The 21718-nt window shown below is 36.8% G+C and overlaps 1 protein-coding gene across 1 annotated transcript in view; it reads left to right on the top strand.

Annotated features, from left to right (window-relative positions):
* The window catches only part of STK17A (serine/threonine kinase 17a), a 34677-nt gene extending 18510 nt beyond the window's left edge, over nucleotides 1-16167 (top strand). The window contains exons 3-7 of the mRNA XM_083378616.1: nucleotides 2788-2932; nucleotides 9903-10029; nucleotides 14676-14724; nucleotides 14817-14993; nucleotides 15820-16167. Coding sequence (XP_083234742.1) covers nucleotides 2788-2932; nucleotides 9903-10029; nucleotides 14676-14724; nucleotides 14817-14993; nucleotides 15820-16138 — 817 coding nt within the window. The 3' untranslated portion in view covers nucleotides 16139-16167. The remainder of the gene's footprint in view (nucleotides 1-2787; nucleotides 2933-9902; nucleotides 10030-14675; nucleotides 14725-14816; nucleotides 14994-15819) is intronic.
* The last annotated feature ends 5551 nt before the right edge of the window (nucleotides 16168-21718 follow it).

Below are 21718 nucleotides of genomic sequence, written 5' to 3'. Positions count from 1 at the left end.
AGATACTGGATTTGCTTTTAATATATTAATCATATATTGCTATCAAAGACAGCGGTCTGCTGAATCAACACTAAGAAGTTATTAAGCAAGCATCTATCCTTGCTTTAACATTGCTGTTCCTGCACAAGTACTTTGTTGGAAATCTTTGGGTTTTACCTGGAAACAAATCCATTTGAGACTTGGTTCTACATCTTTGTATTTGATGATAAGTCCTCAAGATAGAACAAGAGTCTTCTAATGTAAATGTTCTACCCACCCTGTTCAATCTTTTTTAAAAGATTGAATCAATAGACAGCTGACTAAATCAATCTGGAATAGTCTTGAAAATATCAGGGCTATTTTTACTAGGTTGTGTGGCTTGGGAATAGCACATGGCAGTGCACAAGAGGTGCACATGAATCAGGAAAGGCATGCGGATGACAGTGCAGACAGGGAAATTGGACGGAGATGCCCAAGAAGTGTTGCATGGGTTGGAGAAGACATGTGGGAGGTGGTGTGGACTGGGGAAGGCACATGAGGGCAGCACAAGTGGGAACATGCAGAGGATGGCATGGATGGAAAGAATATGCACGGGTTCTCAAAGGTGCTTTTTCAAAGGCAACTGGATTGCATTTCCTGGAGAAAGAATGAAGCTTCTTGGATGAGAAGCAAAACATTGTTATCTTCTTCCTCAAGGAAAAACAGTCTAGATGCCTTTTGAAAAGGCACATTTGAGACAACCATGACCTGCATGATTGAGAATCTCTGTAGAGATTATTGAGGGGTTTCTTCCCCCTTGCTTCTCCTCCCTTTTCCCTTCCTTTTCCAGTTGGCAGATAAATAGTTACTAATGGGGGAGGGAGGAAACAAGGAATGGTGAGACTGGCTCAGAAACTCTCATGAAATGTTTAAAATGATGATCACATGATTGCAGCAGCAGCTTAGCAGGAGCCAGTAATACTGAAGCCAGCCACAACTTTCCTTAATGTCATTCCCTTGGGAATCATGGGTCTTGGATTTTGGAGACATTCTGTAAGTTGAATACTTTGGTTCAAAAATTGTGGCCCTAGGATACACTGTTTAACCTAGCTAGAGGTCATAACAATGGGAGTTTTAGTAGTATATTGATATCTATATCTTATTAAAAATTGAAATTAGGATTTTAAAAAATATTTCTTTATTTGATCGCATGAACCCTCTGAAAGAAAACTGCTCTGAGAATTGCTTCACTTGGTGGTCTGTTGACCCCATTAGGTAGAGCAGACCAGGAAATCAATTCCACTGGAAGGCTAAAACTATTTCTATAATAACAGAAACTTGAAGGTCTAATAAAGCTTCCTCCTCCTTCTATTTAGTAAATTAGGGAGGCATTTGCCTCTTCTGAATGTTGCTTCATTTGTGACTCCAAAAATGCTTTAGTTCCTTTTATCTAGTCAATACTGTAGATCTTGTGACTCCACTTCAAAATCATCTTCCTTAATTTATACATAGCCTCAATAGCTGAATCTAGATATGACACTATATGCACAACTCAGTTAAAATTAAGTAAAGTGAAGTGTTAACATGATGTTAAGTGAAGAAGGTAAATGATCACATGACACCTAATTTGAACATACTGCATTTACTATCTATCTATCTATCTATCTATCTATCTATCTATCATTTGACTTCTGTTGTCTTCTATGTCGCCCATTTCATTGAGGCATTCTGTAGGCAGTTTATAGTCAAGGAATTAAAATACCACATAAAACATTAAAACGATAGAACATTCACAAACTCAGATACAATCAGTCTATGATCTGCCAGACCCAATTTAAAGTATGTGATAGGGTTGGGCTCAAGTATTTCAAATGTTGCCCCCCAACACTATCCAGTAGAATAAGATTACTCAGAGAGGCATTGCCTGTAGTTCCACTGGTAGATAATATTTATTTTTATTGATTATATGCCTATCCTGAGCTTTTCTAGAAGGAAAAAGAGTATATTAATTAATTATTTCTAGAAAAAGTACTCTCTGTAACACTTCTTATACAAGGAAAGAAAAAGATTAATGCAGCATAGCATAGCCACTGCTTGTTACAAAGAAAACTTACTCATCTGGTCTAGATATATTATTTTAACTATGGAAGGATTTAACGAAACTGATTATTTGTTTAATTTTTATTTTCAGACCAATTGTCTTTTTAAAGATTAGGGATACATGATTTAAACTTGAAAATAGGATATTTCGTTTATGAGGGTTTTTAAAATAAATATTGCTTAGTGAGATATTGCAAAGTGTTTCTCTGGCACAACCTTTATACTTTTCTAAAGACAATCCATGCATAGATTGTTAACAACAACTAAAAGGTTCATTTTTGATATAAGTTTATTTTTCATTTTTATTCTTCCATTTTTACATCAAAAAATCACAAATATAGTAGCTGAGTTCCCTCTTACTAAACTGAAGTGTAAACACTCTATTTAATCTAAGAACCTAAACAATGATATATTTTACTTAAATAGTTTGTGGTGGTTGTTATAAAACTTTGAACTTCCTTCCAAAGGAGGTTTGGTTAATTCTACATTTGCTGACAGGCAAATATATATTTCATTCAGTTCTGATGTTGAAATTGACTTGCCTTTGAACTTGCTCTAATCTGTTAAGTCTTTTGATTCCCATGGGTGTATTTTTATTTGAATTTTAATTAAAATGCTTTAACTTATTAAAAATTACCTTAAGCATAATTTTTAATATATAGATGAGATATAAATATATTATTAAGAGTGAATAATTGGAAATTTAAAAACAAATATCCTTATTCTCAGTGCTGCTGGTGGAGAAATCTTTGACCAGTGTGTAGCTGAAGGAGAAGATGCCTTCAAGGAAAAAGATGTTAAGCGTCTCATGAGGCAGATTTTAGAAGGAGTTTCCTTTTTACATCAAAATAATGTAGTTCATCTTGACTTGAAGGTAAGATAATGATTCTGAAGAATTGAAGCAATATTAAGAATCCATTTTCCTCTTAAACTCTTCTTTATATTAAAAGTTGTTTTATTTTTTTTAGATGTTCTGATTGCTTTTTTTGAAGAATAGACAGAGACGTTTTAAAGGTTTGATTTTTGGTGGAAAAGACTTCTTCCTATTTAGGAACTTGCTTCTGCCTCTGCCAAACTGTTCTTCAGTTGATACCAGTATGTACTGCAGGTTATTTTAGCTCTGGTTTTTTTTCCTGATAATCAGCTGTACATCCAAATATAATGTTACGCAATTGTGTAGAGTCCGAACTGACAATCTTCTAATATTGCATACTTTAGTACATATTCATTGTGCACACGTGAAACAGCTTTTGTCTTGTTCCTCAATTTCTTGAAACACTAAAATAGGAAATCTGGCGTACCTGCCAGGTCAGGTACTGGCAGAGGGAAAGGGAGCGTATTTATGTAACTGCAGATTAAAAACTACAATTTCAGGTAAATAATTGGATCTACATGGTTTTTGTCTATTATGCGTATGGGGTGATTAATGTTTACCTCCCATATGATAATGTAGTGCATCATGCCAAAGAAGGATTGAGAGAAAAAAACTTTTATCAAAATGATGTTTGAATTCCTACTTGATGAAGGTTAATGTTTGAAACTGTAATGTTCTCTTGCAGCAGTCTGGTTAAGGAACGCTATGTTGTATATAATGGAAAATGAAGATGCATTCATTTTACACTGATTCCTAGACAAATTGATTCCAGTTGACCTACAATGTTACAAACCAGTGTTATTGTCTGAACAAAACATGAGTAATGACAGGCAAATCCTATTTGGGTTCCCCATATAAGAAAGTCTTGGAAACCAATAAAATATTACAGTGGAGTGCCACATAAAGCTAAAGAAGATTGCACATCCAGAAAATGCAGAAAAGGAAGGCAGGAAAACTATGTATAATATTGGCATATGGGTAGATCCATGATCATCTTAGAGAAAACAGTAGCATCTGATGTGAAAACCATACTTTTACTTTGGAATTTCAAATAGTTTCATCAGTTTTGCTGTCACAACATGTGCTGGTATTAAAAATACCGATTTCGGTATCAATATCCAGAGATCAACAGTTACCTGTGATATGAATGTTAGGACAAAATAGTTGATATATACAGAGATATAATCTTGCTGTAAGACATAAGGCATTATTAGAATAGAATAGAACTGGAAGGGATCTTGGAGGTCTTCTAGTCCAGGGCTTTTCCACCGGTGGTATGCGTATCACCTGTGGTACATTGGCACCTGGCAGGTGGTGTGCGGCCTTCCTAGCAGGGGAACGGAATGAGCTGAACTTGCGGCAGCACAAGACTGAACAAGAGACGGCTGGAACTGCAGGGCTGTCAGGGCTCAGCAGAAGTGCCAGGATCAGCGCCGGGATCCAGCTGATTGGCACTTCTTCTGATTGGTGCTTCTTCAGGGCTCAGCAAAAGCACCAGGATCAGCGCCCGATTCCAGCTTTTTCCTTTGCAGGGAAGGGGGCAGGAGGGGGATTGAGGCTTCCACATTCCTCAAATCTGGGCAAAGCAAGGCAGTGAGAACTGGAAGTTGCCACTTGCCTGCCTCATGCTGCCACTTGGAAATCTCATGACATCATCACTGGATGAATACCTGGAAATTTTATTTTTTAATTAAGTTCTCTTCTTATGTGCCTTTTTATCATTTTCCATCTTGGGATGTATAGCATCCTGTAAGCTTTTGTTTCAAAGTTAAGGCCAAAAAATCTAACACCACCAAACTAAAGCAATATTTACATTGGTAAAAAGTGCATGCTTTACATAATTACAGGTTTTGCTGTCTGTAAAAAATATATTTAATTTGAAAAATGAGACTTAAGGCCAAAAAGATGGTATGCTGACTAATCAGATAAGCAAAGCCTTACAACACAGTTACAGTACAATGTACATATAAAAGGAGCTCTATTGGACTCCCTGTAGATATGCTCAGATCAAGTTGTATATACTTTTGTAACATGACAGGTGTGGAGAGCAGATTTGCTGTATCAAGACATTCTGACCTGTATCCCAGTTAAGATAAGGATTTGCATCACTAGTGCAAGATATGATTCAGGTCCAACTTGGCAGTTCTATTTTAATTTAATTTTAACTGGCTGCCAGATTAAACTCTAGGTCTGAGTCAGAAATTAAATTCCCACTTACTGATCTTCTGACTAATCAACAGCCACAGAACTTTAATGAACCCTGCTATTAAAGGATAGGTTTTTCAAATTTGATCCTTGCCTATATTAACCAAGATTACTGCTACTACTTCTAACAAAATTCTAGGATTATTGAATATGTAACTTCAAATGTGGACATCTTTCCTTAAGATTGTCTATGCAATGTAGTACACATACACATAAACACACACCCTTTCTATTTTGTGAAGGGAATTACTTCTCTATTTTCCTTTTTAAAAGGTCTGGATTTTTTTAGTTTGCCATATTATATAAAAAAGGAATAAAAACTGATGAAAACAACAAATCTCAAATGTCTTTGCCTCTTCAGAGGCCCCCCACATAGCTGTTTTATTTTCTGAATGGAAAACTATTGGTTAATCCTCTCAGGAATCATTTTTGTTTCTTGGTAAAATTATGTAGGCCTTACAAAGTACCTACAAATCACCACTAGTAAACATGCAGTGAGGAATTAGCAAGGCCACATGACCTGAGCAAAACAAACCTTGGTGTGAAGAAACCTAGCTATTAAACAGAGGGAGACATTTAAATAAATAGAGATAACAGTTTATACTCAGTATTTGTGAGGTTGTTTGTGGGTGTGTTTTTTTAAAGTTTAGTCTTTGGGATGTGTCACCATGAAGTAATCCATATACACAGATCATTGTCCATTCATATAGCTTTCTGCAAGTCAGTATGGTTGGCAGGAATGCATACAGCAGCAGCTTTTCTCTGTGGAGAATGGCAGCCCCCTTGGGTTTAGGCTGGGGCCCTGCTCAGCTGCAACAACGGGATTATTGTATATTGTCTCTGGATAATAATAGATCAATTACTTGAGTCCCTCAGGTGACAATGAGATTATTGACAATATGGGGATGAATCATCTACATGGACAATACAGAACTGTAGTATATCCGCAGTTGAGAGAAATGTCTCTATTATTAATGCTTGAGGAAGCATTGGCAAAGTAAACTAACAACTTCAGAGCAGGATACTCAGGAAAGCCATCGAGTGAAGTGGTGACATTGGAAAGAAGACTACGATCTGCTAAAAAATCAATTAAAACCAATTTATAGTACTGTGATATAAATTCTAGTGAAGTAAAGGATTACCATTGTAGCAAACCACTTTGGCAAGGAAGAAAGAACTATGCTAGTAAAAAGTAAAGCCTTCACTTGGATTGAGACCAGGATATTAATATACTGTTAATTGGAAGAAATACAGAATGACTTTTCTGAGTTGACACAAAGAGCCAAGCCCAGAATATTTGAAGAGTGTTATTGTTAAGATATCTTGGAAATGGTTGTATTGATATTGCAGGACAACTAGTTAAAGATATACTTTGAAACATAATGTTAACTACATTAGAGAGGTTGGTGAACCTCAGCCGAGCACTAGTAAGTGCTCAGGGTAAGGTTGCAGCATAAAGAGAGAAATCTATTGATTTCTCAAATCCACCTGGTGAAAGTACTGTCAGTATATATAATTGATACTCTGTCAAATTCAAACTTTTTAGTTTCGAAAATAAATTCTTGATGATGACCAGAATTACAAGACCATTCCAGAATATTCAGAATTCTACAAAGCTTGATCTGAACTATAGCCTTCAGGAACAACTTAACATATTGGAAATAAATATTGGAATTGTTGTAATCATTAAGGTAGTGTAATAAGAAAAGCAAACCTGCAGTTTCCTGAACAGATACTGTAATGATTATCTGTTCAGGACAAATGATATACAAAATAATCTTTGGTTCACGTAATAATAATCATCTTAAACTGATGATGGGGCAGACATAAATTAATGAATGCTAGGTTGACAGCAGTGACATTTGTCCTAAATAGGTGGGTAGAAATGTAAATAACATATGGTAAAATCCAAAGCTTTGATGGGAAGAAATGTTACATGCCTGATAAGAAATCATCACATGTTTTTCTTATGTTTTCTCTTGAAATTTGAGATTATTTTTTCTCTGAAGCTGAGCCCAGAAGGTGGGATTTACATTCTTTTCCCAGAAAAAAGGCACAAATTTAGCCCCAAGCCAAGTCTCCAAATCAGGAAAACAAGGAAAGTCTGGTGGTGGTGGTGGTGGGGAAACCAGTAAGAATAAAAGTTATGACTTTGTGAAATCTTAATTGAAGATGATTTATAATTGGCTTGTGCATAGCTCACTGATTTAGGAATGGAAATAGTGTGCTTTGAACATGAATTCTCACTGTGAAATACTATCTATCTGAATTATCTACAGATATTCATTATTTGTACTGTTTTTCTTTTTTGTGATTCTGGGATAAATTGGTGGATTTAGTTGGTTGCTTTCTCTCCATGTTCTTCTTAAACTTATGATGGAACAACATAACGGACTGAATCAATGGGAGACTGAATCAATCCAGAGTCCGATAAAGACTCTGTTCTGATGAAGGATAAGTGAATTGTTCCATTATAGATGAGACAGTGAGATAGTGATAAAGTTGATAGCATAAATATTGTTATGGATTGAAATTCCTTCTCCTACAATAAGCTTAGAGGCAGGAGATTTATCCCTTTTTGCCAATTTTCACAATCTTGAACAGTGAGGCAGAAATCCCTCTCTTCCATTCACAAAGGGAAAGAGAAAAAACAGTCCAACCTACCAAAAACAGTGCCATAAAAACAGAATAGAAATGCAAGTTAAGATAGGCAAGAAAATGGTAAGTGAGCACCTGTCCAGCCTAGACGAGTTCAAATCATCAGGACCAGATGGATTACACACCAAGGTTCTCAAGGGACTGGCAGACATGATCTCAGAACCACTGAACTATATTTTTCAAAGATCCTGGAGCATTGGGGAACTACCAGAGGACTGGAAGAGAGCTGATGTAGTTCCCATCTTCAAAAAAGGGAAAAAAATAGATCCAGGAGACTACAGACCTATCAGCCTGACCTCAATACCTGGGAAGATTCTGGAAAAGATAATAAAACAACAAATCAGCGAACACCTTGATGCAAACAACGTCATCGCTAAAAGCCAACATAGGTTTGTAAAAAACAGATCATGCCAGACAAATCTTATTACATTCTTTGACCAAGTGACAAAATTAGTGGACCAGAGGAATGCTGTAGATATAATTTACTTGTACTTCAGTAAGGCATTTGATAAAGTAGATCACAACCTACTACTTGATAAGATAGAAAAATGTGGGTTAGATAGCATCACCACCAGATGGATTCGTAGCTGGCTGTCTGGCTGTACTCAGCGTGTGGTCATCAATGGAACTGCATCTACATGGAAGGAAGTGTGTAGTGGGGTGCCCCAGGGCTCTGTTCTGGGCCCAGTGCTCTTCAACATCTTCATCAATGATTTGGATGGCGGGATAGATGGGGAACTCATCAAATTTGCAGACGACACCAAGCTGGCAGGAATAGCCAATACTCCAGAAGATAGGCTTAAGATACAGGAGGATCTGGATAGACTTGAACACTGGGCGCTATCTAACAAAATGAAATTCAGTGGTGAAAAAGTAGGGTTCTACATTTAGGCAGGAAAAAGCAAATGCACAGGTATAGCATAGGTGGTACCTTGCTCCATACTAGTAACTGTGAGAGGGATCTCGGAGTCCTAGTTGGACAATCACTTCAATATGAGCCAGCAGTGTGCTGCAGCTGCCAAAAAAGCCAACACAGTGCTAGGCTGCATTAAGAGAGGGATAAAATCAAGATCATGTGAAGTACTAATACCACTTTACAATGCCTTGGTGAGGCCACACCTGGAATACTGCATCCAGTTTTGGTCATGATGTAAAAAATATGTTGAGACTCTAGAAAGAGTACAGAGAAGAGCAACAAAGATGATTGGGGGACTGGAGGCTAAAACATATAGGGAACGGTTGCTGGAATTGGGTATGTGTAGTTTAACGAAGAGAAGGGTGAGGGGTGACATGATAGCAGTTTTCCAATATCTCAGGGGCTGCCACAAAGAAGAGGGAGTCTAGCTAGTTTCCAAAGCACCTGAAAGCAGGACAAGAAGCAACGGATGGAAACTAGTCAAGGAGAGAAGCAACCTAAGAACTAAGGAGAAACTTCCTGACAGTTAGAACAATTAACCAGTGGAACAACCTGCCTCCAGAAGTGGTGAATGCTCCAACACTGGAAGTGTTTTAAGAAGAGACTGGACAGCCATTTGTCTGAAATGGTATAGGGTTTCCTGCCTGAGCAGGGGGTTGGACTAGATGACCTCCAAGGTCCCTTCCCTCTTCTTCTTCTTCTTCTTCTTCTTCTTCTTCTTCTTCTTCTTCTTCTTCTTCTTCTTCTTCTTCTTCTTCTTCTTCTTCTTCTTCTTCTTCTTCTTGTATTTGAAACCTTTCTCTTACACTAGAGTATTTGCAAAATTGAGCTATAAGGCTGAAAGAGACGCACAGAGGAAGAAGATAATTTTTTATTTATTTATTTTTATTACATTTATATCCCGCCCTTCTCCGAAGACTCAGGGCGGCTTACAAGCTTAGCAGTAATGTCCATAAACTCACAAGAACTAACTTACAATTTTTTATAAAGAAAAATTATAAAAATTATAGCAACAACCAATTTAATTGTGTCTATGAATCTTACAATTTTCCTTCATCAGACCCTGCAGATATACTTCTGTTTGTCAAACCATTTCTAGCTATTTATGTGAAAAAGTGCACATACTCTTATTTCTGTTTTTAATGGCTGAAATATTTTCCAGTAAGCTTATTTCCCTTTATATGTTTTCAGCCACAAAACATTTTGTTAACTTGTGAATCGTCATTGGGAGAAATTCGGATAGTTGACTTTGGACTTTCCAGAGTAATGAAAAATAGTGAAGAACTAAGAGAAATTATGGGAACACCTGAATATGTTGGTATGTTTGTTATTTATGTGATATTCAGAGCAAATACCTTGCAGCATATAATGCAAATTTTTGAGTTATGTGATATTTATCAGAATTTAAACTTAAGGTATTTAATATTTAAGAATTTAATGTTTCATATCTTACAATATCCAATTTCTATTCCAATAGAAATTCAGAAGAACAAATAAAACCTTTTCACAGTTTGTGTGAGCATAACCCACATTCATTAATTAGCATTACATTGCTTAGATTTCATTTGATTCTTGCAGCTGGGCTGGCAAAGCAGATTTTCCAGCCATCTTTTTCCCAAGGTAACAATAGTAATAGCACTTAGACTTATATACTGCTCTATAGTGTTTTACAGCACTCTCTGGGCAGTTTACCTCTGAAGGATGGAAGACTGAGTCAACCTTGAGCCCATTAAAATTGAAATCCAGGATATGGACAGAGTTAGCCAGCAATACTGCATTCTAATCACTGCAACACCTGGGCTTTCATAAAGTAGTTCCTCTAATTCTGTGAAAATGCTTTGTAGAATATTGAAAGCATTTTATCTGCATGTAAAGTAAGTTATAGGAAGGACACTTGTGAAAAATCAAGTAATTGCACTTTCATTACCATCCATTCCTGTAAACTGAGTTTTTGGAGATTCTCCTTACACAGTATGTCCCAGTACTATATAATTTCTTAGAAATCTCAAAAAAGATAGTAAAATACTATTTAATCATGATCACAATAAGAAAATAATTAGGTTTTAATAAATTGCTTCCAGAATGCAATGCTCATTTTTTAATATTCAAGATTTATTACAAGTTTAATGTTTATACAATTTGCCTTTGAATGTAAAATTTGCTTAGCATGTGTTACACTTCAACATCTCCAAATGTAGTTTATATATTCTATCTGTCAGGACCCACCTCAATCCACATCTTAGGAAATAAGAACTCTTGGGTGCAAGTTTAGTCCAAAAGGAAAATGTTTACTAGGATGGAATCGATTGTGGGAATACAAGACGGAATCTGAGAAAAGTTACATTTCAATCCTATATAAACCATTCCCATTTCAGCCCCTCCCCTCATCCATTTGGTCAGGCTGTCGTCAGTTGCTAGGTGTCAGGTCCTTCCATGGGAAAGGGAACTCTCCTTGGTTTTATGGTTATTGCTTTCCTTTTCAGTTGTAAATGAAGATACAAACCAGACCTGTCTGTCCCCCTCCCTTCCCCCGTTAAAACATCCCCTGTTGTTTGAAAATCGCTTTAGTAACCATCCTCTCCCCCCCCCCTCGGAGAGATGGTAGAATCCCCAGTAATAGCACGTTGTTCTACCTATACAATTATGAAATGAGATATAAATGGATTCTGACATTTGGCTCTCCTTTCAGAAAAAAGATGAGTCCATCTGTGGGGAAAGAAAACATATAAATGTTAGCCTGGTTTGTTTGGATATTCTGTATGAAACCTCTTAAGCAACTTAGGTGCTTTAACATGGAGTTTGTTAACCCACTCATTTTCTGAGGAGGGGAGGTGTTTCCATGCCACTAAATATTGTATCGTTCCATGGTGTTTTCTGGAATCTAAGATTTCTTTCACTTCAAAATGTTGTTCTCCTTCCACCATGATGGGGGGTGGTGGTGGTGGGATTTTTGCTCGTAGTGGTGATTGTTGTTCTCTCTTTAATAGACTGCAGTGGAAGGTTGGGTGTATTCGTCTAAGATTTTTGGGTAGTTCTAATTCAACTGTTACTGGGTTTATGATTCTTTTAATTGGAAAGGGTCCAATATATTTTGGTCCTAGTTTTTTACAGGGTTGGAGTGATTTCAGGTATTTTGTGGATAAATATACCATCTCTCCTACCCTAAATGGTGTGGGATCGGTTCTTTTTTTGTCTGCCTGTGTCTTGTATGCTTTTCTGGCATCTTCCAACGCTTTCCTAACGATTGGCCATGTATTTTGTAATTGAGCAATCCATTCCTTCAGATCAGGGATGACCGGTTCTTTTGGGGTTAGTTCTGGTATTGGGTTGAAACTCTGGCCTGTAGCTACTTGAAAAGGAGTGTAACCTGTGCTTGAGTGGACTGCATTATTATATGCTACTTCTGCAAAAGGCAGTAGGTCCGTCCAGTCGGACTGCTGAAAATTAATATAGCATCTCAGATATTGTTCAAGTATATTATTATGTCTTTCAGAAGCTCCGTCTGTCTGAGGATGGTGACTAGATGACAGTCCTTGGGTGGTTCCTAAGAGGGATAAAAATTCTTTCCAAAATGCTGACGTAAATTGCACCCCTCTGTCAGATATGATGCGTTGTGGTACCCCGTGCAATCTGTAAATATGCTGTACAAAAAGTTTTGCTAATGCTTTTGCAGTCGGGATTTTTTGGCAAGGTATGAAGTGTACTTGCTTAGAGAACAGATCTGTGACAGTCCAGACTACGGTGTTTCCATTACTTTCTGGCAGTTCTACGATAAAATCCATGGCTATTTCTTTCCATGGGGCTGAGGGGTTTGCCACCGGTTGTAACAGACCTGGCGGTTTCCCTTGCAGTCTTTTGGCCATCGCGCAAATTTGACAGCTACCCACATAGCTTTCTATGTCCTTTTTCATAGATGGCCACCAAAATTGCCTTTTAGTTAAGTGTAAGGTTTTTACAAAGCCAAAGTGTCCTGCTGATTTTGTATCATGGCACAGTTGCATGAAATTGATTCTCTGTGTGGCAGGTATATATAGCTTCTCCCCGACCCACGGCAGTCCATCTTTAATTGTGCACACATGTTTATTTTTCTGGAACCATTCATCACTTTCCAAAGATTTCTTGAATTCTATTCCAGTTTGGCTATCTACCTTCGGCTTCATTTTTTCTTGTGCCCTGGTGGTGACTGGTGCTGCCAGTTATTGTTCTGGTACAAGTGGTTTAAAGTCAGTAACTCTTGTGCTGTTATATTGGGGCATGCGGGATAATGCATCTGCCAGGAAGTCCTTTCCCCCCGGTAAGTGTTTGAGAGTGAAATTGAATCGGTGAAAATGTTGGGACCAGCGGGCTTGCTTAGGAGTGTGCTTCCTGGGCATTTTTAGTGCTTCCAAATTTTTGTGGTCTGTCCAGACCTGGAAAGGTATTTTATTTCCTTCTAAAAATTGGCGCCATGTTAGTAATGCCCACTTCAACGAGAATGCCTCTTTTTCCCATATTGGCCAGCGTTGTTCTGTTTCTGTGAGTTTTCTGGATGTGTATGCGCATGGTTGCAATGTCCCCCCATCATTTTCTTGTAATAGTACGGCTCCTACCGCTACATCACTCGCATCTGCCTGTATTACAAAAGGTTTGTCGGGATCTGGGTGTTTTAGGACAGGTTCAGCAGAAAAAAGTCTCTTTAGCCTCTCAAATGCTGCTTAACATTCCATTGACCATTTCAGAGGCTGGCTGGGTTTCACGGGTGACCCCCCCCCTTCGTTTTCAACAAATTTGTGAGGGGCATGGCTATTTGGCCAAATGCGGGGATGAATTGGCGGTAGAAGTTTGCAAACCCCAGGAAACTTTGCAATTGCTTCCATGTGCGGGGGGGTTCCCACTCTAGTACTGCCCTGACCTTCTCAGGGTCCATTTCGATGCCCTCTGGAGATATGCGATATCCCAGGTAGTCGATTTTTTCCTGATGGAATTCACACTTCGATAATTTAGCATATAAGTGGGCAGCTCGCAACTTCTTCAGGACTGCTCTGACTAGTTTGATATGTTCCTCTTTGGTTTCTGTGAAGATAAGGATGTCATCGAGGTAAACCAGGACCCCCTTATATAGGTGCTCTCTCAGCACGTCATTAATTAATTGCATAAAGACTGCGGGGCCCCTTGCAGTCCGAATGGCAATACTTTGAATTGATAGCACCCCATTGGGCAGTTGAATGCAGTCTTCCATTCGTCTCCTTCCTTAATCCTAATACGGTAGTATGCTTCCCTCAGGTCTAGTTTGGTTAAAATCTTGCTTGTCCACAACCAAACGAAAGGACCCATCCTTCTTCTCCCTGAACAGAATGTAACTGAACAGAATGTAACTTTTCTCAGATTCCGTCTACTGTCAGGACCCACCTCAATCCACATCTTAGGAAATAAGAACTCTTGGATGCAAGTTTAGTCCAAAAGGAAAATGTTTACTAGGATGGAATCGATTGTGGGAATACAAGACGGAATCTGAGAAAAGTTACATTTCAATCCTATATAAACCATTCCCATTTCAGCCCCTCCCCTCATCCATTTGGTCAGGCTGTCGTCAGTTGCTAGGTGTCAGGTCCTTCCATGGGAAAGGGAACTCTCCTTGGTTTTATGGTTATTGCTTTCCTTTTCAGTTGTAAATGAAGATACAAACCAGACCTGTCTGTCCCCCTCCCTTCCCCCGTTAAAACATCCCCTGTTGTTTGAAAATCGCTTTAGTAACCATCCTCTCCCCCCCCCTCGGAGAGATGGCAGAATCCCCAGTAATAGCACGTTTTTCTACCTATACAATTATGAAATGAGATATAAATGGATTCTGACACTATCCCTTTCACATTCCCTTTCACATTTGTTTCTACCAAGTAATTTGTACGTCAAAAGAAATACAAACCACCATCTCTTTGCTTTCTTATTGTTGTCTTTTTAGCAATTTAACTGTATTTTTTCTAATAGCTCCAGAAATCCTAAGCTATGATCCAATCAGCACTGCAACAGATATGTGGTAAGAAAAACTCTTTATTGAAATGTTAACTCAAAACCACATATTTTTCTCTCATGAAGCTTATACATTTTTATTTTGTTTTTCTTATTTAGGAGCATTGGAGTGTTAACATATGTCATGCTAACAGGAGTGTCACCTTTTTTTGGGAATGATAAACAAGAAACGTTCTTAAATATATCTCAGATAAATGTAAATTACTCTGAAGATTTTTATCTTGTATCTGAATATGCAGTAGATTTCATCAAATCTCTTTTGATTAAAAAACCCGAGTAAGATGTATTTTAATTATTTTGCTTCATGAATATTAACCTATGCAAATGAAAAAAGAATTGCAAATATAAATGATTAAAGTTACTTTACTCTTGGCGTAATATATTTCACAATGACATATCGTGATTTTGCATTAGCAGTAAAAAAAGGTAAAGGTTCCCCGCACATGCGTGCTAGTCATTTCCAACTCTAGGGGCCGGTTCTCATCTCCGTTTCAAAGCTGAAGAGCCAGCGCTTGTCCGAGGACGTCTCCATGGTCATGTGGCCGGCATTTCCCACCGTAGTGATGGGAAGCAGTAGATTTAGCTAAATTTGAATGATTCTCAAGATTAAACTGAAAAAATAAAACTTTATAGGTATGATTTTATTACATGTAATTTAACTTTTCTGGAGGGAGATTCACAAGTTGGTGTTCAGGTCTACTGTGATATAATCTATTTATTTAATCCTAAAATAAAAAATAAGCTGTGATGAAAATGTAAGTTCTAAAAAAGAATTTGACTACTTGCAATAGATTGTATGCTAACATTTGAAAAACATAGTTCATGTGAAGTTGAAATATTCTCAAAGCTAACAGGATCCCAGAGGCGTTTTCTTCAAAATGATCAAAATGTTCATCCAGCTAAAATAACTGTCATAATGTCACTACTGAATTATTCTTAGTTGTGATTTATGAATATTCAAATTATGCAGTTTAATTTAGTATATAATTTGCAGTACAAGTCAACATTTAAAATAATGTGAAATAGATTTTGAATGTCATTTTAAGCTTTTAAATTTTGTTGCCAGACTCTTTTAAGTCAATTTCTCTCTTTTTCTGTTTAGGAAACGGGCAACTGCAGAAGAATGTTTGCTGCATTCTTGGTTGGCTCAAACTGATATTGCTGATAAAATATGCTGTATTAAAAACACAGAAGATGAAACAAATGCCATTATTGTAAATGAAGTGTCTACATCTGAAAATTCTACAAATGGAGAAAAAACAGAAGAACCAATAGTAAAAGAAGAGCTTATTTTAATGGCTTCCTATACACTGGGTCAATGCAGGCAATCAAAAAAAGATAAAATTGTTACACACAAAACTATTTCAAAATTATTTAAATTTAAGGAACCATTCCTCCATGAAATACCTGGAGTTTACTGAAAATACTGAATACCTGCAATTTATTGAATTGCAGCATTCATATAAAAATATTCTTGTAAAGTAGAAGGAAAATGTTAAAAATCATCTGCCAAACACCTTAATATTCTATGGAATTGATAATATTGGAAATACTTAATACAGAAAAAAGTTGAAACATTAGTTTATGTTAAAATATCCAATACATGTAAAGCATTGTTTTAGATGTTCTGTTCAATTATGTATTCATGGTAGACATTTCAGTTGCCTGAATAAAACTGATGTATTTTTTCAGGTGCATAAAATAGCAACAGTTAGAATTTGAATACTAGTATATAATCCTGTTCAGTTTCCAGATTTCATTATTTAATATTATTTCTGATAAATGCCTATCTGTACTCCTAACTTTGATTTTAATGTTTGCCATTGGGAAGTTTTTAAAAAATATGTATATTAGTTTTGGTATTTAATTTATATACTTATCATTTCTTCAGTTATTAGGGAAAAAATGCAAAGTATTTTTAGTTTCTAGTATGTTTAGATCGAGTTGTATCTAATTTGGCCAGTGGGCTTTTACTAATCCTATTTTTAGCTTTGCTCCTAAATTTATTTTATTTCAACGCTCCTAGTTTATCAAGATGTTTTGTCTTCTTTAAAAAAATTGATCACAGAAATAGATATCTTGCTATTTTGCAGACTATTTTTTCTTCTATCCACTTATAAAAGGAGAGCTGTGCTATAACTCAAAGGATCAAAGACCCCCAGAAACCTACTTATATGCAGAATGTGCATCATGCAGTTTATCTTATATTTGTTTGCTTCTTAAAATTTGTATTCTACATTCATGAAAAGTGCTTTATTTCTAATAGATTCAGAACATATTTAGATTGTATGATTCAAATAGAATAAATTGATTAATTTTCTGTAAAATTGCACTAAAAACTTGAAATGTTCAATATAAAGCTAGTATATTAATTTATATTAAGTATAAATGCAAGTTTCTGACTTCATACTTCTTTATAAGAAATTGTGAGGCTCTAGCAGTGCTTCTCACAAGTTAAAAATAGAATTTGAGGAAACATTGATTTGGTGCTTATTATTAATTAATGCAATATTTGTATTTGTGTCTTTCCATATTTCAATTCAGGTGCATTCTTAATATATATATTTTTTTCTTAGCTCGTAGTTGTGAATCTGAAAAAAACTAGGCTTTTACAATTATGAGTTACCTATACACAATGAAACCATGATTTATTGTAGTTGGATACAGAGGATGTCTGTTATTTTCAATTGCATATTAAATTGGACACTATGTCATCCACAGCAAGATCATTACACAAGTGATGTGACTTATGCTATTTGTATTATTTTTGTTACTGTGTGATTATAAAACGATGACAATTTACCAATGACTGTAATTGACCCTGTCCATTATGGTTGCATGTTGCAAGACAGCCTCACTACATAGCCCCTTTCCCTTCTCTCACTGAAGTGTTCATTTAAAAAATCTTATCATTTCTTCTAGGCAGCTTCTAGTTGGAAGTATAGATAAGGACTTGGACCTTGGATACTTTGATCATAATGCAGCACAGTCAGCAGAAAGTAGGAGTACCAAATAGTGTTATGAATAGTAGATAAACACCATGTCTTTAAATAGCTAAGCAATTTTATAAAATCCTGATAGGTGCACTATGATTATGGAAACACCGCCTTTAAATACTGCAGCCCAATTGGGTTCTTCCATTGGCCAATACAAAAATTATTTCTTTCATATGATAAACTGGTTTTTCTGGTTCTTTGATGATCTTTAGAATTTGCATATCATAATTTTTTTTCAATTCCCAAAGAGGAATATTTGTAATGTTTTAAGGAAATGTTCAAATTCTGAAATTGTTTCCTGCTTTCCACTTAAAAGAAAAATGTCATTCCATTCCAAAGAATTTCCATTAAATAATACTACCAATGTCTTAATTGCTTCATAATTTTTGCTGTGTCTTAACTGAAAAATTATCTCCCATCACTAATAATAGTATTTGTTTTACTAGTATAGTCCTGAAAGCCAAGAGTACACTTTCATAAGAGGCAACATTTTGGTAGTTCAACTTTAAATGGTCTATTACATATTAAAGTTCAAAAAATCAATGAGATTATGCCAAGCTCCTAATTGACTTTGTAGTTGTGTCATTCATTTCATCAAATTCATTACTATAAGATGAAATAGTTTTTTTCTCTAGTGGGTAAATTTTGTGTTTGACAATTTTGTTCTCTGAGGCATCAATATGTAATTGGAATTCACAAGGATTCATTTAGACCTAGTTTAATTCCACTTCCTTTTTCCTTGCAAAGTTTACTAAGCAGTTCTCAATTATAAAAAGTACTATTTTTTCTTCATAGCTAAATTGGGCTTCCAAAACTATTTGATTTGCTTGTAATTGAGACAATAATTATACTGAAAAGCATTAGCAGTTGAAGCTTAAGAATTGATTTCCAGAATATTAGCTATGCTACTTGAGCTGATAATGGTAATACAATATTTTCTCTGATATGTATGCAAGTGTCAAATGTCCAGCTAGCAAATCCAAGAAAGGAACTCCTGGGATATAGTTCTTCCCCAAACTAAATTTTTTATTGAAAGCACATATTGGTAAAAAAAAGACAAAACCAGTTCTGAATTTCCCACTTAAATGTCTACGTAATTAAACTTGAATCCCCCATTTGGCCATCCCCTTCAGTCCATTGCAATGTCCAATCACACACTTCTTTTGTTATGGGAACTGCCTGGACCGTTCAAACACCTGTGCAGTGTGGCCTTGAAGGGAGGAGCAGGGTCTCACGATCTGCAGACAGATTCTTGGCATTACATTCCCACCCGATGCAATTTAACTGCCCCCTCCCGACTGGTATCAAGTTGAGAGTGGAGAAGAAACTAGGTGAAAAGCGAATTACTCTTGATATTTGTTCCCATTTTGTAAACAATATCAAAACAATTGTTAAAAATGGATTTGTTTTAATAAAAACATTGATTTGCTTGTATATTCTATGGAAAGCAATGCAGTGTGATCAAATTTTTCTGGATAAAGATTTTACATCAGAAGTTCCTCATTTAAAAGGTAGACACTATTTTAATTATGAGAGATATTTCTTCTTAGTTTAATTATGTCCTTAACATATAGTATTACAATTAGATTAATATTCACAGAGGCAGGTCAATATTATGCTAATAAAGGAATAATGAAGGAACAAAAGCAATGTATCTTGCTTTTCCCCGACATACTGTGTCCTCTTTGCAACAATGTTGAGAAAATGATGTTGTAAATTATACTAGTGGTCATTCAAAATATTTTATGACTAAGAATAGATATAGACCAAACTATCCTTATTTCCAATCAGTATTATGGGAGATAAGTTGGCCAAGACTAGCAAATATTTCCAAGGCAGGAAGGGTAGCTTCGCATTCCCATTGTTCCTTGAGCTTGGATTACTAAATGAATTTAGATACAACTTTAATGACAACAGAATATTGGTATGTGGCATGCCGCAAGGTTTGGTACTCTCCATTCCTGTTTTAACATCTGCCACAGGATAAGTTTCATTGCTTTGGGGTAAAGTATCAGTGTGCTCATGAAAGTCAATTATGTATCTCCACCCTGGCAATGTTGATGTCTAAGTGCCAGGAGGCTTCAAGGGTGTAGAAAAGGAACAATAGGCTTCAAGTGAACTTTGGGAAAACAGTAGTTTTAAGTTTTGTCTTTCTGGATCTGGGACTTCCTTTGGTACTAGAACTACTCCCAATAGACGTGATACACAATCTGGCGGCACTTCTAGACTCGTGACCACTGCTTGATGAGGAGGTGGCACTCATGGTTAAGATGGTCTTTGTGTAGGTTTGTGTTGTGCACCAGTTGCACTCTTTTGGTTCCGGAGACTGCTCATAACCACTCATGCCCTGGTCACCTCCGTAATGTGCTATATATGGGACTGTCCTTGAAAAATATCCAAACTTAAATTATGCAGAATGTGGCATGGACAGTTACATGTAGCCCTAGCATGTCTCCCAAGTAGACAAGAAGGAAACATGATGAGTTAATTCAACTTTATTATATGGATACATTAACAGATTTTGTAAATCTTAAAAGTCCAAATCTTCTGCCATTTCTTCACAATCATATTGTTGTGATTCAGTGTCAGCCTGTGCTTTCAGCAGCTGAGTCTGAGGAACCTGAAGAGGAGGGGTTTGGAGAGCCTTCAGTGTCTGAGGGAGGCTCTGATGCACTGCAGGACTCTCAGCCTGGCCTCTCCAATCGTGTTGCTCATGAGGCTCAGCTGTGTGAGGAGGAGGGGTGGGACTCAGGAGTCACAGCTGAATCTGTTCAGAGACGCTAGAAGCAGAAGGCAATCCAGCAGAGCAGAGCAGAGAAAATCTATGAGGCAACTCAGTGAAAGGAGGAGAAGGAATTGAGAAGCCACGCCTTAGGACAGATAATAAAAGGGGAAGGTGTGGGTGGTGCTGGTTGCTGAAGGCAACCATTTGGAGACATTCAAAGAGAATCTTGGTCTGTTCTTGACTTGTTTGTTGACTCGTTTGATGTTTTGAATCATTTATTGAAGAAAATATTCTGCTGCTTTTTTGTTTGAAAGACTTGGGTTGGGTTTTTCCCAGCCTATTAATTTGTCAAAAGGAAAAAGGGGTTGTCCCTGACACACAAACAGGGCTGGTAATAGGCTGGAACAGAACACATATCTACCCATCCCATCAAATCTAACAAGAGGGATATGCTGTGGGTCTCAGCTGCTAAATAGTTCTTTCTGATGAGACCCAGACAGTATGCCTTTTCTGCTATGATCCAGCTCTCTAGAACAGGGGTGTCAAACTGCTGGCCCCCGGGTTGGTTGCATCGTAGGGAGGCTGCGCCCACCCCAGCAATGTACAAGTCGCACGTCACATCACATGACACGGCGAGTTTGACACCCGTGCTCTAGAACATCATCTCCCCACAAGGTGAAGTGAGCCTTTACTGCTAAACTTTCACAAAATATAGTTTTTCCAATAATCTTGGGGATCCCATAGTTAGCTTGCACAATGGTTATACTATATTTAGATAGATGCTCTTCTGCAATCTTGCTTTTATCTTTTGAAGATTTTAATAGCTGTCACATTTTAATGTTTTTATGTTGCCCAATTATATTCGGTGAGATGGACAGCCATATCAATTTGTTACATAAATGTGGGTCTGCCTGTAGAACTATCTTTGAGTAAGAAAGGTTTTACTGTCTTAACCTTACATAATTTATGAGATCAGTACACTAAATGTTTATTTAAAGTTGGATACCTAGAGGTAAGCATATGTGTTTGTAAATATGATACATGGTTGATGTTAGCATGGAGGACAGGTCCAAAGCTTGTCTAAAAGGGCAATATTTTGGCCATTTACAAACTTTCTATTTTCCCCCCTTAGGGCAATTTGTATGTGCTTATACATATTAAGTGCAACACTGCATTTGTGCAAAATATTTTATTTTCAAGAGCACAAAACTCAGTATTTCTCCTTCTAAAAGTTATACAGATAGTCCTTGATTTACAAATATTAACTTAGTGACTGAGGT

The sequence above is a fragment of the Vipera ursinii genome (genome assembly GCF_947247035.1).
Source record: "Vipera ursinii genome assembly, chromosome: Z".
Taxonomy (NCBI): Eukaryota; Metazoa; Chordata; class Lepidosauria; order Squamata; family Viperidae; genus Vipera; species Vipera ursinii.
The sequence above is the reverse complement of the archived record's forward strand: the minus strand, read 5'-3'. Positions and strand labels throughout refer to the sequence as shown.